General features: G+C 43.2%; 1 protein-coding gene across 1 annotated transcript; it reads right to left on the reverse strand.

Moving 5' to 3' along the window:
• Positions 1 to 183: 183 nt before the first annotated feature.
• On the reverse strand, positions 184 to 18,698 carry LOC104539035 (fibroblast growth factor 9; the record flags this gene model as incomplete). The annotated part of the gene is made up of 2 exons (XM_010182458.1): positions 184 to 622; positions 18,595 to 18,698. Coding segments are annotated over 2 exons (350 nt in total), but the record flags the coding sequence as incomplete, so codon positions are not given.
• Between the last annotated feature and the right edge of the window lie 945 nt (positions 18,699 to 19,643).

The raw sequence follows: 19,643 nt of genomic DNA on the forward strand, positions 1-19,643 counted from the left end.
TTTAAAAGCGTGTCTATTCCCCAGCATGCATCAGGCCTTCCTCCTCCTCCTCCTCCTCCTCCTCCTCCCCTGGGCTCCTCTCTCGCACGCTCTCACTCCCATTCACGCTCTCCCTTTCGCTCGCTCTCTCGCACTCACTCTCTCGCTCTCGTACTAAATCAGGCGAGTGGGCATCGGCTCTCCTCCAGGAGGACAAACCTTTAAGTGCAGAACAAAATCAGCATGTTCCATCCAAGCCTCCATCATACATTATGCATGCGACAAAGTTTGGCAACAGTGGAGCTGATGTGATGACACAGCTAATCAATAAGAACCCACCGCATGAAACCTTTATAGTGGTTACTTTTTAAGGGCTCAAGTGAAGGAATTGTCTTTGTCAACTTTGGCTTAAAATATCCTTATATAGTTCTGGTACTTTCTCAGGGTCCACTGGTCTAGGTAAAAAATGTGTAAATTTTTGATGCCGTTTAGTCCTAGTCCCTTCTCTTGGAGTCCCATCTTTATTTAACGCAACGTAGTATCGTCTTCCAGTGTCCACATGTTTATATAGATTTGATGAATATGTGTTATACCAGTTTTCTTCAAACTGCTCTCTGAATACACACTCCTGGGTTAATTTTTCCTACGGAAAGAAAAGAAAAAGCAGTAAGGAGAGAGATAGCCACAAAAATAACCTCTTTTTTAAAAAAAATACTATTTCACAGCTTGAAATCAGTACCTCCTGGCTCAATTTGCAAAATGAAACATTTCAGTATTCCCAGTTTTAGCTAAGTTATTTTTTTTATTCCCAGTTTTTAAGCTGTATTGCTGGGTATTTCATAAAGCAGCCACAAGAGCAGACAACTCTACGTGAAGCAAAACTTATTTTCCAAAAGCTTCACTGTTCAAATCAAAATAGCAAAACAAAACTGAAAGCAATTATTTTAATTTCTGATCATTTCCAAGCATCTCACAAGCTGTTACTGGATTGTATAACTAATTGCTTCAATTTTGAGTGCAGGCATTTGAAAAAACAGAAATAAAGAAAACATCAACTATTCATCCGATTCCCCCTGCAACAGACTCACACTGCTTCCAGTTCACCCACTTATTCAGCCTGTGTGTACCCCTCTAGATCCTGGTCTAAATAGATGGAGTTTGATTAAAAAGCAGCCACCTGACAACTGGATTCATTTTAGGAAGGACTCACACAAGTGACTGAGCAAGAGGACTGGACAAAAGGTGGTGAGCTCTAGCATGGAAGAGTTGATGGAAAGCTGGGAAAAATAAGCCTGGAATTAGTCTTTTCAGCTGGCACAAAAAATATAATAATAATTTAATACTTTTTTTTGTAACAAGAGATCTCACTTGAATAGCACTCTCATCTACCAAACTCAGCTTCCAGCTGAGGATCAATTTCTAATTATTACAAAGCTCCACACAACACAGACTTCTGTGCACATGTTTTACAAATGTTAAATCTTAAAACAGCCCTTTTAAACAGAGAAGGGTAAATTGATATTAAGGCCCAGATGCAGCAAAGTATTTACAGCATCTAAGCTGTAAATGTGTGCCCAAACACAACTAAGGAGCCACATCTCAAGCTCCAGTGTCCTCCATCCATAGCTTAATCCAGGAGTTTCCCAAAAACCACCATTACCAAAGCTTACAGCTCGCCCTTGGGCTGCAGGTGCCTTTGGGGCCACCTCTGCTGCTCGGGACTCAGCTCACAACCCTTTCCCAAAGCCAAGCACCCTGCTCCCAGGGTAGAGCTCTGCCGCCTGCCAGAGTTGGGGACCAGGGTCCCAGCAAGGTCCAAGGACCCCTACGCACCTCATAGGTGTCTCCCAGGAGCTGTCCCTGGCTGCAAAGCCAGGGTCCTTTTCAGTGCCTAAAGGTTTGGGATTTGGAGGTTTCTGCTAAATTCAACCTGTGGCAACTTCAATAGGCAAGAAAGGCAGCAAGCAAGCAGCTTCTGACTCTATCTCTGATGGGTATTAGGAAGTTCTTCACACCTCAGGAAGGAAAAATGCACTACAGGACTGGGTCTGGGATGCCAAGCACCTAAGCATTCACTACAGCAGCAGCTGTGTCCCTGTGTGGACCCGGGTGGCTGTGGTGGAGGAGACAATGGTGGTCCCATGCCTTGCACCCTCACCTGCGGTTGGACCAGGAAACTTCCCTCACATGTGCAGGTTGACTGTGCACGTCAACTTATTTTAGAGGCCTTTCTGACTAGAGCCAGGCTCTTCTCAGTGACAGCCAATGACAGGACAAGGGGCAATGGGTGCAAGCTGGAGCATAGGAGGTTCATTCTGAACATAAGGAAAAACTTTTTTACTGTGAGGGTGACAGAGCACTGGAACAGGCTGCCCAGAGAGGTTGTGAAGTCTCCTCTGGAGGCACTCAAAACCCCTGGACATGTTCCTGTGTGACCTGGTCTGGGTGATCCTGCTCTGGCAGGTGGGTTGGACTGGATGATCTTTCAAGGTCCCTTCCAACTCCTAATATTCTGTGATTCTGTGATTATATAATTTTTAATATACAAAGTAGCTCAAACAACACTCCATATGGGTTATAGGGAAAAGAAGCACAAATCCTTAAAAAGCGTTAAATCCTTATCTATGGGCCACACCCTACAACCTCCTATTGGTAATTGCCTCTGTGCTCTTTGACAGCAAGAAACTGCAGCAGTAATGAATATTACTCAGCATCAGCTGAAAGTTAAGACACATTGCAGTAGCCCCCTTGCACAGCCTCAGCCTACAAACGATTATAAAAATTATTCGGCTACTATAAAGATTGTCTTTAAGTACAGCTTTCATTAGTGTTTTATTTTGCATGAGGTTTAAAAGAATTTTGTTGGCTTTAAGGCAGGAGCAGGTGCTACGGGGTATTATATGCTGTGCCTATAGGTCCACGGGGAAAGAGAAACTAATTCAAATTGTTTTCCTGCTCTCAGAAGGCAATACCATCACATGACAAGCACTGCAGAAGCACTCCCTGCTAAAAATAGCAACATTTTAGAGAGATATTTCAGTCCTGTCTTGAATTCATTAATTATTCACTTTATCTGCATTTTTTTAGCATCATGATAAATTCCTGTCTTTGCAGGAACAGTGCTTCCCCATGCCCTGAAGGAGAAATTTTAAAATAGCCTCTCTTTATCTGGCAGGTTTGATGGATCCTGGCAGTGCTGTGGTACACTTAACCAGCAGACCCTGAATAAGGGGGTTTGCATTGTGCTCTGCTCTGGATGAGTTCAATGAATCTCAGGCTTACAAATTCAATCCTTATTTTACAAGCTTATCCTGTTTTTTACTTTTCATACTGTTACAACACAGCTGCATCCCTTTTGTCCTTCATCAGAATTCTCAGAAATTCATGTATAGACAGTAAGCAAATACTTCAACATGAACCTGACAGAGCAAACAGGATGCAGGTTCAGATATGTAGGGACATTAACAATCACACTTTCAGAGAAGCAAAGTAATTTCTTTATAAATTCATAAAACCATTGCCTTCTAGGACACTTAGAAATTCTGGTTGTAGTCAGAGACCACTGGAGCGAATCGGTGTCAATGACTTTGGATCAAGCCCTGTAAACCATGTGAGGACCAAAACCCCAGCTTATCTTTCTTCCCACGCCCAAGACCCTTACGATAATGGCTCATCTATACCACGACAGACAGAACCAACATCTACTGAGATAGTCATCTATGTAGAATTATAGCATCACTTAGGTTGAAAAAGACCTTTAAGATCAAGTCCAACCGTTAACCTCACACTGCCAAGTTCACCACTGAACCATGTACTACCACAACACTACTTAACACCAGCTTACACTCATGTTTTGAGCACACATGCCTTTATCCAAGCCAAAAATGAGTGTAATACAGAGGTGAGGCTGGTCCATCCTGCCAACAAGCACCTTCTTGCGTCACCAGCTTAGGATGAGAAAGTCTTGCTGAAACCCAACTCTCTCACTATGGGAAGGAGACGTTTCCTGATCACAAACGGCTGTCATTTCCCCTTCCGGCTGTGACTTTTAGAAAGTCCCTGTATGCACAGTCAAAAAGCAAGATTTAGCCCTGGAATATGGCAATTTTTGCATAATTTTACTCTAAGCAACCAACTTCTCTATAATTTTTTCAGTGCAAGTATTTCCTTGCACCAGACTTCATGTCACTGGACATCTTTGTCAAAGCCTGACACAAATACCAAGCACACCCAACTGGAACAGCTGGGGAAAGTAACCTGCATTCCTGTGAAAGGGGAGGCTGCCTGCCTTGATAATATCATTTAATTCAGGGGCCAAACAAGGAGGTGACCTCAAAATTATATAAATCAGATGTTGGACCACATGCTGCATGTTTTCTATGAGATCTCTTCATAGAGTATTCCACTACAAAGTAATTGATTCTCATTTTACTACACTTCCACACTTTACCTGTTTGGGTTTTTTTAACCTGTTATTTAACTCAGAATGTTCAAATAATTGAATTGTGCAAAGATGCACTCATGACAAGGGCAGAAACCCAAGACAGGTTTAATTCAGAAGTCTGCTGATGCCTGGTCAGTGTTAGCAAGACCAGAATCCATTTCCTTTCATACATCATTTACCACTTAACCAGGGAGAAAAATACTTATATTATCCTATTTCCAGGTCAGTTGATTAAAAGTGAGATTGTAAATTAATAAAGTAGATAGATATAGCCATTACAACAAAAGATTTCCCAGCTTGTTTAAAAATAGATTTCCCTGTGAAGCAGCTAATTGGAAATACATGGAAATAGGAAAAACACATGTACACGACCCAGAGAATGGTTTCATGACTCTAAAGAAAGGTAAGGAATCTGTGTGGTTTAGTATTTGAAAGCACAGTACAGGGTCCTATATAAGACACATCAATATGCTTTTCTCTTTCAAATAACCTTATAGAGCTAAATTTCTAATTTATTTTGTAACCTAACAAGAGGTTACAAACCATCATTCCTAAAATCACATTTCACGTTTAGTAAACTATTCTATTCTATGCCACATGTAGTTTTCCCCTTTGCAAACTGCTACACTGATTCAATAGAGACACTTTGCAAGAAAACACCTAATCCAGAAGTCCAAACACCTATTAACATCAGTGTATCTGCTGTAGTCAGCAATTCCTACATACCTGCCACATGTTATCACTGCGAGAATCCACCTTGTCTTAATAAAATCAGGTTTAAATACATAGTCTCCTAAATATGTTCATGCCAATCACTCATGATGGCTATATATATTAATAAAAAATATTCAGTGAGGAGAAACAACAAAAAGAAGGCCTATTCTCTTCTGAAGGGGTTTTCTTTGCTGTTCTACCCACAAACACACACGCAGCTGGCCCGTCCCTTGCTGTAACGCAAACAGCCTCTAGAACATACCACATTCAGCTAATAATTAACACTCATCCAGGGTTGTCATGAGCAAAGGTGTAGTTTAGCATTTGCCCGCTCCTTTGTCTGATCTCCCATGCTAGGGTGGTTCATCTCAGGCTGAGAGGACAGTTCCCAGCCACAATGAGAAGCCAAATCCCAGTGTCCAAGCAGTGCCCCATCCCTTCCCAAGTCAGCAGAGAGCCCTGCACATTGAGCATCTGACTTGGTGAACATCACTGTTTTCTTTGAAAAGTTTGTCCAAGCAATGCTTGGTTTTTGCATTTTCTTTCTCAAAATGCTCTTCGTTTAATAATTTGACAGAACATGGAAAAAAAGAAGTAACAAAAGTCTGCAGATTTTTTTTTATGCGTTTGTGTCAGTGCTTCTCCACCAGCACTTTAGAAAGGCAGCAGAAAACCCTCCAGAGCCAGAAGAGAGAACAAGCAAATAGCCAGGCACCCACACTGCCACTCACATGTATTTCGTATTCCCTGGCATTTTTTATGAGGTGAGGGAAATTAGGCAAGCTGTCCTGGCAAAACAACTGTTGGCAATTGCATTTTCCCTACCTCAGGTCACCTGGTACTTTCACAGAGATGGAGCATTCTCCTCCTAAACTTATTAATTTGTATAAAGTTTTTATTATACATAAATCCTCACTTGCCCCTCCCCTCCCCCCCCCACCAAAAAAAAAGTGTGATTGTTCTGTACTGCTGCCATGGAGCAGTTATAAGAGTGCTTAAAGATTAATATCTTTCATACAGAGAGCTTGTAAAGTCCACAAGACCTGGCAGAGCCTGGTCCCCTGGGAGCGTTGTCATCAAAAGCTGCAGCAGCCACACAGATACAGACACTGCAGCACTTCCACGTCCCGATGAAGGCAACAGAGACGCAGAGCCTCCAGGACAAAGCAAGCAGACTTCAGCCTCAACAACAAAATCCCCAGAGACTGTCAGTGCAGCAGGGATTTCATTGCTTCTCCCTTTTGCCCCATTGCCTCTCTTTTCCTGCTCCTATGCCCTCCACACCATCATGGACCTCCTCTGGAGGGACCAGACTGGGATCCAGCTATCACAAGGTGGCTAACAGAGCTCTTCTGACACACGCTGCAGGAGAACAAGATGCCAATTAGGCCTCCATCCATTTTTGCCACTGCCAAGTCCACAGCTCTTGCTTTTACTGATATCCACTCCTTTGGGATTTCAAGTTTGCAGCATCTGTCAAGCTTCAAGCGTGCCCTTCCTGGACATGAAATCACTATAGGAAGAGAAACCCCACTGTGCCTGAGCTCGCATCTGCCAGCACCGGCTGCCCACCAGCAGTCACGCTCATGTCCACAAAGGTTTGATTTAGATCTGCCCAGCCAACTGCATTAGATGAAAACTCATTTTCACCTCAACACCCAGGGGCTGCTGGTGCTGCTGCTGGAAGTCATGACAAAACTCCAGGGACAGGCCTCGGGCCACGTAAGTTGTCACAACACCATTTCTATGGCAGCTGAAGACCTTCCTTCTCCGTGCCACAAGGGAGCAGGACCGGGACGAAGTCAACTCCAAAAAAACCAATAAACAAGCAGGTGTGTTCCCCTCCAGGCCCACATTGTGCCATTTACTCGTCACACTTCTGACCTCTATTTTATTTTTGGTTTCCCTGGCACAATGAAGAACTGCAGTCATCAATGTTATCTCAGCATCTAATTCATAACGCTCGGCTGAACCCTTCCAAGAATCAGAAAGCAAGGTGGTATGCAATCTGATATAGGGGCCGGAGCCAATTTTTAAAGACAGGAGAAAAGTTCCCATCAGCTTAAATGGAACTTAGATCAGGCTCACAATGATAAAAAGGCAGCAAATATTTTAAGACATTAAAAGAACCATTTCAGGCATGCTCAGATTTACTGAAAGCTGTAACTTGACCTACCCCAGCTCCCCACTCCACAAATTCTCTTCTATCAAAAGACAACATGGATGTCAAACCAGGGCTGTCATCCTACAGCCACACACTCGCTCTTCAGTTTGAAATACTAGTTAAGCTTTTAACCAAATAGAGATTTTTAAATAAAGCGTGCTTTCCTTAAATACAACTAAGATGAAGTATTGCATCCACGAGTTTTGTCAGTAGTTTTTATTTTGTTTTGTGGTTCTCTAAGCTCAGAATGTGGGGTTAAAGGAAAGATAGCCCTTGTTCAGCAGAAAGGGCTGACTTTGCAGGAGCAGCTAAACTCACATGAAAGACCCCATAAAGGGGGTGATAAAAAGTGCTTAATCTGCACCAGTCTCTACACTCAGTGAGTAGCTCCCAAACTCGATTTATCCATCATTAGAGAAGCACCTTATGACTCAGCTTCAAGGTGTCATCATAAAACCAACAGAATGCTCAGGGCCCTTGATAAAACACTTCACAATAGCAACCAAATAATAGCAACCAAATAATGAGATGACATGTGTAGTGATAAAAATGTCTCTATAAAAGTACTTCACGTTTTAATCTTTCAGCAAGATGATCTGATGAAGGACTAATGAACAAAAGCCTGTCTATATATTTTGGTTTTGATTTTATGTAAAGCTACCTGCTAGGCACTACCTCAGAACACAAGGACATTACTGACCAAGTTGTCATTCTGGATGGGGGTCATCAAACAAAGAAAGTATCACAGGCTATCACATTTTGGAAAGATCCAGTCCTCCTCGCTGAAATGCCAAACATCCAGTGGAGTCTTGGAAACCAAGACATCTGCCACAGAAATTTTCAAGTCTACGGTGCTTTGTGAGCAGTACAGTGAAGAGCTGGGACTCAAAATCTTTACCCAGCAGGACTCGACTGCATATTCAGTTTATGTTGTTTGAAACTGAGCCCATTTATTTCCTAGCTTTTTTGTACAAAAAGGAAGGCCAGCATTTCAAAGAGCTGCTGCTGAAGAAAAGATGTCAGGTTTGCCCTTGTAACCACAGTGCTCCTCTGCTGGCAAACATTTCTCATAAGCAGCCTCTCCAGGGATGGCTCTTCCCCCATTCCTATTACCACAGAATCACAGAATCACAGAACGTTAGGGATTGGAAGGGACCTCAAAACATCATCCAGTCCAATCCCCCTGCCAGAGCAGGAACACCTAGATGAGGTTGCACAGGAAGGCGTCCAGGCGGGTTTTGAATGTCTCCAGAGAAGGAGACTCCACAACCTCTCTGGGCAGCCTGTTCCAGTGCTCTGTCACCCTCACTGAGAAGAAGTTTCTTCTCAAATTTAAGTGGAACCTCCTGTGTTCCAGCTTGTGTCCGTTACTCCTTGTCCTATCATTGTTTGTCACCGAGAAGAGCCTGGCTCCATCCTCGTGACACTCACCCTTTAAATATTTATAACCATGAATGAGGTCTCCCCTCAGTCTCCTCTTCTGCAAACTAAAGAGACCCAGCTCCCTCAGCCTTTCCTCATAAGGGAGATGCTTCTATTCCCAGAAGCAATCCCACCATAAAGTCATGGCTCCAGATATACAATTTTTAAGTATTTCACTTTCTGAATAGGACAAAAACAGATTTGCCTAAGATTTCTCAGAAAATCCACATATCTTTGGATTGCTATGTCCTGGCTTAGGTTCTCAGTGATGGAGCTGACCCAGCCTTTGGGGACCGCTGAAGGAACTCAGGTGGCTCCTCGACGAGCCCCCATCCCCTCACACACACGCACATCGGTGGACCTGTCTTTCAAGGGGTCAAACTTTAGCCCTGAAGTTAATTTCAGCTTTGATGAAAGAAGTTGTCAATCTGTTTGAAAGAAAAAAAATAGATATATAATAACTTCAACAGAACTGGTAATTGAATTGCTCAAAGATCAGGCAGCTGGTCTACTAGGTAACAGCAGCAGTACAGACCTTCCAAAAATTCAGATTAAAGTATAAAGAAAAAAAAAACCCTGATGATGTTGTTTAAACTTTACAACATTTGTATATTCTAAAGCAATTCAAAGGATTTTCCTGAAGTCTTCCCCAGAAAGTTTCCTGTTCTGAGTCCAAATTATACACTAGATATTGTCCTAGCGAAGGCATCAGCAGGCAAAAATCTTCCTTGCTGTGCAAAACCAATAAACATTTACCCATTAAATGACTGTCTTTAGATTGCAGGCTTTCACAGGCAGAAATCCTGTCTAGATTTAGGGTTTTAAAATGATGAATACAGTAGAGCGCTTATCTTGATCGGGGTCGGCTGACACAATCATAAAATTAATTGGTGGTTTTACAGGAGCAGGTCCAATCCTGATTCCATTGAAGTCAATGGCATTTCAAGTGTAATAGAACCAAGTCAAAATTTCTCCTGAGTCACAGCTCTGTAATTGTGTTAAATTTGAGGAGTAAAGTTTAGCAGAGTAAAGATGCACAGCCTGGGCAAAAGCATGCAGCACCCACACCAGAAGCCAAGTTTTTCTTCAGCCACAGTTGTGGAACACGAACATAAAATCTCCAAATCAAAAGTAACAGCAGAGGTCTGCCTTTATAAAAGGAACGAGAAAGAAACCAAAGGGCTTTATAAAAAGGGGGAAATGGATTTGCGCTGCAACAAGTTTTATTTTTTAAGCTTTTTGAATGTGACATAAACGAACTGCATTACTGCACATCACCAAATCAGCCTGAGCACATTCAAACTGCAAAGTAAATCTCAACCTCAACAAAATCCCTAATGAAAGCCCCGCAGGGCAGACTTTTTCTACTCTATCTTTGAAAATGATGGATGGTAAAGTGGGAAAGTGCCACATTCACATCCCACTGGCTCCTGAGTCAGAAACAGAGCCCATCAGATCTTTTATCTGATGCAGTGAATAATCCCCAAGCAAATCTCAGTATGTCACTGCTGATGATGCTCTTTTAGCATGTCACTTCAACACAGTATTCTCAGATCGACTGAAGACGCTGAACCTTTTCACACCTCTGTAGCGTTATCACAGCTGGCTCCAGAAACGCTCAGGCCTGCAGCGACAGGAGCTACACAACTGCAAAGACGTGAATCTGAATACATCCAAACTGAACATGCCCCCCGTTTGCTCACTAGAATTTGAGTTTATGATACAGTTATGGCACTTTAACAACTAACCACTGTCGATAGCACAGTACTCAACCCCTCTCCCGATACCCACTGAGCGCTAGAGCTTGCCCAAACAGGCAACAAGCCAGTTCAGGGAGCTAAAAAATCTCCCATTTTTGTAAAAATACAAAATTCCACACACCTTTAACTAGGGGAAAGCAAATCATTAAATAAGGGTTTAGTAGGATCTTGCTTTACCAAAGCTTAGCTTTATATATACACACATATGTATATCGTTTACATAGGAGATATTCTAATACTTTCCTGTCCTAGGCTTGTAGTGAGAATCTAGGTTCAGCACAGAACTGCAGACCAAGGTAAGGAGATCACTGAGGGTTTTCTCCCATATAAAATCATCCTCAGACCTAGTGCGCATCTGGAATGAAGTCCTTTGAAGAAAATCAAAGACTTCAAGGAAGGTGTCATATCTATCCCACAGTACACTATTAGCAGGTGCCCTTCTTTGGTGACAGGTGTTATAATCTGTCAGGTTTAAAAAACAAACTGAAGCCTTAGCTTAAAAAGAACCACAAAAGCTGCAGTTTCTTGCAGTTTTCTCCCACATTACCTGTGTTAAGTGTATGGATTCACCTATCAGTTCTTCCTACACCAGTACCCACATCTCAAAAGAGCTTTCTGTCCTACAGTCTTTCATACCTTGCTGAGCAAGTTGCAGTTCCTGTTCCCATCCTCAGCTCTGGTACCTGTGAGGAACCCCATTAAACAGTGCCCATCCAAATTCAGAAAAGGGCTATCTGCAAAGGTGAAGTAGATGAGGTTGTAGACAAATTGTCCCAAGTAACTCAAGTTTCAGGGCTTTTCTCAGACCTACGCTTTCCACAAAAAAAGTCCACAATTACAAAGTTGTTTCTTACCATACAATGCAGAGAGAAAGCGTATACGCTTCATCTCCCACCTCCCTGCAAAAACTCCTCAGGACAACTCAAAATCTCACTTCCTCCTGACTTGAAACTTCCTCATTACCCAGCCTCAGCTTTCTTGTGACCCATTAAAACCAATTCATTCTTGTCCTCTATTTCAAGGACTTTTTTCTCTCCTTGGTGTTAAACCTCAAGGTATTTACAGAGACCAAGAGCACCCCCTCTCAGTTTCCATTCTGCAGGCTAAATAAGCCAAGATCTGTAGACTCTATCATTTGATAGTCTTTTCATCCCACTGATCATTCCAGTAAGCCCTTTCTGCACTTGTTTCAGTTTCAATTAATCTTCTTTAACACATTTAGACTGGATCTTACACGGTGGCACAGGTAGAGCTCTCCTGAGCCCCACGTTTAAACACTTTGGGTACTTAAGGTCACCAAGTCCCTTCTGCAAGGCTGCCTTCTGTGCTGAAGGTACTTCCCAACTTTACAACCATTTCAATAACACAGCACCACTACTTTTTATTACAAGATGTTTAATGTCCCTAAAAAAAAGTCAGGGACTAAAACCAGCTCAAAGACCAACCCATAATAGCTTCACTCCAGTCTAATACTCTTCAACACTCTCTGTTGCTGTTTTCTCTTTGGTATTTCACCATCTATCATACATCTTCTGCAAACACCCATTGTAGCAAATGCTCTCTTCTGTGGGTCAGACCTAATAACACCCTGCAGATTGGCACAACTGTATCTCCTATTTCTAGAAAAATAAATTTCTACTGAAAATAAAATACTAGGCTGGCCTGAAACTATTTACACAGCTTCAATAAACTCACCTTGCACTTATTTCCACATCCTCCTCTACTCTTTCATTTAAAAGCATGTTCCTACATGCTGAGCACAACCTGGGTCAGACTGATGGCCTTCCAGCTTCCCAGGTCATGGTCCCGGCCAAACACAAACCAGAGGCCCACAAACACTCCAGGCTGCAAACACTTGCATTGCCTTGGAGAGATGCAAACCCTCCCTTGCCCGGGCTTGTGCCCACCTTTGCACATCTCTCAGTGACCTGGGAGGGAACCACTGTGGCTGAAGGCAGCCCTTCTGCTTGGACAGGCTGTCTTTCCAGTCCCCTCCTTCAATTCAGCAGGCAGCAGCAGAAACACTTGTGTCAGCAAAAGGGAGGAGATGGATGGTTGGAGGGGAAAAGCCACTTCTTTTAGTGTCAACTGCACCCACTCCCTGTGTTCATCACCTGACAGGGAGTCCCCCAGCCCCATGTTACCACCCGAAGGAGTCCATCAGAAATACTGGCTAGCCCAGTCAGCAGCCATATTCAGACTTTTTATCATAGAATCATGGAATCACAGAATGGTTTGGGTTGGAAGGGACCTTAAAGCTCATCCAGCCCAACTCCTGCCATGGGCAGAGACACCGCCCACCAGACCAGGTTGCTCAAATATTCATATACATCTTCCTATTCATTTACATGCCTGCCTAAATTACACCATGTTTGTAGACTTCTGTTCCCTTTTCATTTATATAGCTTAAAGAATTTTTGCCTTATATTTTAGTGTATGTTTCAGGGCCCCAGACAGCTTTATTACAGCAATTTCCATTTTATCCCTGTGCTTCTACACCTCTAAGATGCATGCTTTTCTGCAACCTGCCCTTGTCCCACTCCTCACAGGCCCTTTGCCAAGTGCCCACAGTCTCCAAATCCCTCCCAGCAATTTCACCCTTGCTGGGATACCGTTTCCACAGGATTTCTGCATCCCTGGTAGAGTTTCAAGTTTCCATCACATTCAGAGCCAAAAGCATCTTTATGAACTGGTCCTCTTCAGATCTCAATGTTTGCCCTTTCAAATTAGCTACAGGCCCGCTTCTTGCAACTCTTCTGCTTCAAGTGGATTTACTCAGGAAGACACAAGTCCCTGTTGCTGATAAAAGACACCATCAGGTTTTTGATCATGGGAGTGCCAGGCAACACTGCCTGTGCAGAAAACCTGACCACTGCTGCCCCAGAAACTGCCCTCTGCCTCTCCACCAGCTGTACCGTTTCCCAAAAGGCATTTCATTATTTTACAGATAAGCAGAAGGGGGTTAAACCTGCTGCCATAGCCATTATTCCTCCTGGGATTTGACCACTCTCAGCCTAGGAGTCTGCATCTTCACTCAGGGAAATTGCATTTAATTCTCCTCCAAAAATTGTTGTGCTCCACCACTGTCCTGTTCCCAGGCTCACCTCAGCCACAGGCGCCTGCGTACACATTGACGGACAAATAATCCAGATAATTGAAAAATAAAAATCAATCAGTCTGAAGCATATGGAAGCACTTGAGGTCAGAGGTGTTTAACACTACCAGGAAAGTGTGAACAATACTGCAGGGTAATTTATTTATCTACCCCATTCTTAGATATCTGTAGTGACCACATGCTTGGCCCAAATGCTGCTCCCAACATGCACCTTCAACCTGTTTTTTTCTTCATGCTGTTTCCGTGCACCTTGACCTACCATTTGAAGGGCTGAACAATTCCCTTCCCTTATTTGCACGGGAACATAAAAGATATTTTTAGAATGCGGCAAAACAAATCCTTACCTACACTAAGCAGTAAACTATGAAATATTGTACCTTTTTTATAAAAAAAAATTCTGTTCACCCGTCCTTGTGGCTTCATAGTCCATCCAGCACTGTGGAGACCCAAACAAAAGCACAAAGCAGCAAAAGCCCTACTGGGACAATAAAGAGGCCAATTGTCACCTCCCTGCACACTTACTGGGAAAACATGTTCTTTCAAGGACAGTACTCTCTCTCCTCCTCCACCCTCTCCCCAGTAAGTTTTAGGAGCAAAAGGCAGGTTTAGTGTCCCAAAAACATTGGGACAAACAAGTTTTCAGTTAATTTTCTGAAGGACAGCAGTTTATTACCCTGTTATAAGCAGTTCTAAATCTCACTTTGCTGCGCACACCCTGTACATCTGAACCAAGAGGTGAGGAGCCTCCTCCACCAGGCTCCAGATGTGGACTCCTCAGCTCTGTCCCAGCTGCTCAGTGGGCACATGAAGCCACTCTCTCTCCCCTTCCCACTCCTTCCAAGCACTCCTGGCCCTCTCCCCCTGCCCCAAAAGCTCCACCACCTCCCTTCCTGCTTCCTTCCTCCCCACTGTATAGCTCCCCCTGCAGCTGCTCCAGATCTTCCAAGTCCCAATTTTCCTTCTGAGCATCCAACCTGAGCTGCCCTTTGCCACCTGCCAAGGACATCAGGAGCAGTGGAGGCCCCAGCATTTCACAGAGTCACAGAATGGTTTGGGCTAGAAGGGTCCTTTAAAGGTCATGCCCTGTAGTGCACATCTTCAACTACATCAGGTTGCTCAAAGCCCCGTCCAGCCACACCTTGAATGTTTCCAGGGATGGGGCATCTATCACCTCTCTGGGCAACCTGTGCCAGTGTTTCATCCTCACTGTATAAAACTTCTTCATTTTATCTAGTCTGAGAAGAGGAGTGGGACAGGGATGCTAGCAGTAGGATGTAGCACAGTTCTCTACTGCAGGAGAGCCTGGGACAGGAAGGACAGCTGAGATGAGGGTTTCCCATAGTCCTGCAGTGCTCGAGGTGGCACAGGACAGCCTCAGAGGACAGCCTGCAAACAAGGGGCACTCCACAGTGCGGGTCCTCATCACTGCCTGCCATGTGGGTACCAACTGCTGGTGTTCCCTAGGGCAGGGGTGCAGGGCTGCGTGAGGGTGGGGACAGCCCATAATGGCATGAAGGTGGTGGGGCTGATCAGAAAGACCTCCCTCACTCCACCGAGGAGCACAGCTAACACACATTTGCTAACACTCTTGTCAGAGGTGTCAGCAAGAGTCGTTTGGCACTCGGGAAGCAAAATGGTCTTTGCATCTTGTCCTAACACCCTTTGGGTCCTATCTGTAGTTTGGATTTCTCCTCCTCTCTAGTGACAGGCACAGTAGCTGCTGTGAAACATGATGAGTCATGGCTGCAGCCTACAAGGGAAAGGCAAGATAACGGAAGAGCAAGAACGCAGCGAGACAGGAGGGAAAACCTCCAAGTCACCACTACATACCTACCACTGGCTTCTCCACAGTACCCCACACAATATATCTTCATCTTTCTCTGGCTAAATCTGTGGGAAGAGGAGAAGGAACGGCAGAACAGCCTCTCTATGTTATACGTTCAGGCAGCCTGAGAGTCACTCTGTTTTTTTGACCTAAAGATGCAGTAGGAGCTGCCTCCTGTAAGAGTGGCAAGTTGGAAAGTGTGTTTGTCAGGCAGCGAATCTAGGAGGAAAGAGGCAGGTTGAGAAGGCCAAGAGGAACATGTCTGGATCAAGACACACTGAAACTGCCTTCACTGTTGCCTTTCATGAAAATTGGCAGCGATCATCCATCCTGGCTGCTCTGCTTCACCATATGTCCTATCTCCAGTGGCACCACAAATATGCTGGGAAAAATATCCCTGTGCCAAATGTTTCAAACACAAATGTGAAAGGATATAAGACTTTTATGTCACTGATTTGCTTCACACCTAACATATTTTTCATACAGTAATTTGAATATGATGCTGTTGTAGACACAGCACATCTATTCCACCTGAGTCAAGTGCTGCAGCACTGAATGCCAGCAGAAACACACCTGCGTAGACCCACAATGCTGGTGTAGAACAGGACGAGGTATTTCTTAGATTGCTATTCAGTTGTGCATGGGAAACAGCTTTCCTACCTTAGCAAACACATTCACAGCCTGGTAAGTGTACCTTCTCCATGAGAAAGACAATGCTATTCACAGTCCTTAGTGAAGACACCAAGACAGAGGGACCCACTTCCCAGCACAGGCAACACAAGGGCACCTTGCCAGTGCTTACACAACAGTTCAACTCAAGTGACCGCTCCACTCAATTCAGGTGAAAAACTTGAACCTCAGCCTATCACATATTGATCTCTACACTAATTTAGTCAAACTGATCTTCTCTCTCACCGGAAAGATAATTCTGTGCTGGACTGTGCCTTGCTTCTGGTTTAAACTATAACATTTAATCCCAGCAGATAATTTCATTTTCAACTGATTGCATTTTTTGACTGAAACCAAAAGCAAAACACTGTCACTTAAAAATGCCCAGCCAATTCTACACCAAAAATCTGCTTTGAGGCCTGCTTATCACACTGTTTCTAGGAGAGCTGACAGTTGCTGAAATATAGGCACTAGGATTGCTAGCGTTGACAAGGCTTTAAAGCATCATCACACTGAGTAGCCATTAGAGGTTATATTTCATTGGAAGTAATGTAATTCAATTACCATCACTCTTTAGTATGTCCCATCTCTGGAGGCTGACAATAAGCCATATCATCCATCAGATTTTAACCTGAACTTTGCATTCTGGCCCTATAGATTGCCACTTCTCCGTTATGAATGGCTTCATATTTTCAGCATCATTTCTTAGGGAAAAGAGGTTATCCAATTACAGTGTGCATCCATCTGCCTGCCTGGCTGTCCAGCCTTAGCTTTTCAACCAGTTTCAATCAGGAGGCAAAGGTCTTCAAGAAAATTAAGTTCCTATCAGTTCTGCGACTAATCAGAGGCAGGGTAAAGAAGAGAAATCATTTGCACGTCCCACTTGGGAGTGGTGAGCTATGTAATGCCTGCAAACTGACAATCCCATGAGCACAGACAGTTAATACAAGAAATGAAATTATTCTATGCAAGAAACTTGAAAGTATGGGGAATTTGTGCTCCTGCAGGGACAGAAGGTCAGGCAGAGCCATGTGTTGGGCTGTGAGACACAAACCGTCCGGAAAGCCTGCTCCTTTAGAACTGCTGTTCATGGAACAGCTATTTTATTAATGTATTGAGCTTAGTAATTTACAAAGAATTTCTCATGCATATTTCTTCAGCAAAAAAATATTTTGAGTCATTTACTCTGACAGTCGAACATATTGCAGACACAAAATATAAATCGCACAGAAAAGTGACGTAACATTTGCTTTCCCAAGTCTATGCATTTAAGCTCTATCAATAACCACATTTTCTTTTTCTGAGTATCTGAAGCATACAGTAACTGATTTGCTACACTTACCTGTTTAAATGATTACTCTTACTGGTGATTATCAACATCACTGATTCATGTTGTTTTTCTGCCTTTTTGCTGTCTAACTGAACCATAGAAGCACTCATGACTTCACCAGGTCTTCATCCCTTTCATCAGCTGCACAAGACTCGTGACTTCTGACAACTTTCTCACTCCTCACAGGCAGCTTGTTTATATCTGTCACTGCAGCCTTTCCCTTTCCCTCTTCCTCTCCACCCTTCCAAATTTTTCCTCTTCCATTTATGCTAAATCCCTTTTCTCTGGCCTTTCCCACCCACTGGTTTTCACCATCTCTGCATCTCCCCTTCTCCTATATTCACACATTCTCCAGCACAGCCTTGCCCCTCATTCTGCCACCTCTTATTCTGCCTCCCACATACACTGTCATGACCTTCTCTTCTTCAGCTACACTGAAAGCCACTCTCTATCACTTCAATTCCTTTAAAGAGTGTCTCTCTTTGCCCCATTAACACCATTAGTCAACTATTGTTACCTTCTCCTCTGTGCTCCCAATGAACCCCAGTGAATACACAGCCTCCCTGCACTTTAGACATTTGCTTACCCTTCGAACCCACATCTGAAATACCAAGTTTTACTCCTCCCTCACATCCCTGACTCACTCCTGCTGCCATCCCTCAGGGAGTACCAGCTGAAGTTTCAGGACAAGACCACAAAGCCTCTTGTCCTCATTCCTATACATTTTATAACTTTTATCCACTCCTATTCCTCATTTTCTCATCCACATATGCCACTCTCTACCTCCTCCTCTACTTTTGTCAATTCCTAGAAAGCTTTCTGCCTATGCACAAAAGGCAGTGACTTTGTCTCATTTGAGGTATCTACTGAAAGGGCAGGTTTACAGATTTTACAGGACATCCTTTTAGCCTTCAGTGACCAGCCTGGCCATTGGTCGCCATTGCTTGTATCAAAATTACCTGCATTATTACCCATTCCCGATTTTGCCACCTTTTCCCTCTCCCGTATTTGTTACACCACTCTCAGGGTCTTGTTTCTAAGTAGACAACGAGATCCTTAAGGCAGCAACAGCGATTGCACAGTACCCATAAAACGGGGGCTTTAGGAGCTATCAGAGTATTTTTCCCACAGAATGTAAGGATCACAACCACCCAAGACAAGCAGGAACTTACCGAGCCATACAGTTCCCCTTTCTCGTTCATTCCAAGGTAGAGTCCACTGTCGACCCCTCGGATGCTGACCAAGCCCACTGCTATACTGATAAATTCCAGTATACCTATAAAATGCAGGAAAAAACAATTAATTTATGTGTTCCCATTGAAAGATTTTTTTTTCCAGATATGACTGATTCCTGAGCAACAAGCAGCTATTTTCAAAGGTGTTTTTACATTTTCAAAGTTGTTTGGAGGAAGATGAGGAACAAAAGAATACATCTTACAGTACAATACTTGAACAGGGAAGTCCTTTGAGTCTCTGCTAGAATGATGTATGTTAGACCACATTTACATACCAAATTAAAAGATTACTCTCCATCTTTCTTACAATTTCTAAAAAAAAACCTAAAGCTCAGTCATATTCTGATTTGCACAAACAATACAAAGAAAAAAAGTCCACAAGTTTTTAGATTGCAAGAATTAGCAGTACTAAAGAACCTATGAAATTTGTCTTGCAAAAATAAATCCTGAAAAAATACACTTGAATCAGAATTGTGAGATGAAAACAATGTTACACATGGAACCAAAAGATCTACTTCCAGGCATCAATGAATCAAGAAGATGTGGAAAGATTTACTCACAGTATCATCTTCCAGAGGCTTGAGAAATGACAATCCTTAGTATAGTCCCATCTCTCACACACTTCTGTCTAGATATCAACCATCTCTCTGGTGTATTATTTTTCACCCATCTCAAATTTGAAAAGTAAAATATTCTAAACCTAAGTAATAGTCTATCAACGAGTAAGTATTCTCAAGCTCACACAGACATTTGTGCACCAGAGAGAAGAACACTTTGCAGAGAAGCTTCTGTAAAGCTCCTAGGCCAATGTGCATGGTACAGTCAGTGTCTGTACCAAATATCAGCTCATCTGGTTCTGAGAGTTTGGGGTTTTTTTCACAGCCCTCCCTGCAAATTGCTTACCACCTTCAATGAGGATGCTACGAGCCAAACCCTGCATAAACCTAAAAGTCTTGTAGAAAAATATGGAAACTGCTTCCTACTTG

Source organism: Mesitornis unicolor, unplaced genomic scaffold (genome assembly GCF_000695765.1).
Source record: "Mesitornis unicolor isolate BGI_N332 unplaced genomic scaffold, ASM69576v1 scaffold22574, whole genome shotgun sequence".
NCBI lineage: Eukaryota > Metazoa > Chordata > Aves > Mesitornithiformes > Mesitornithidae > Mesitornis > Mesitornis unicolor.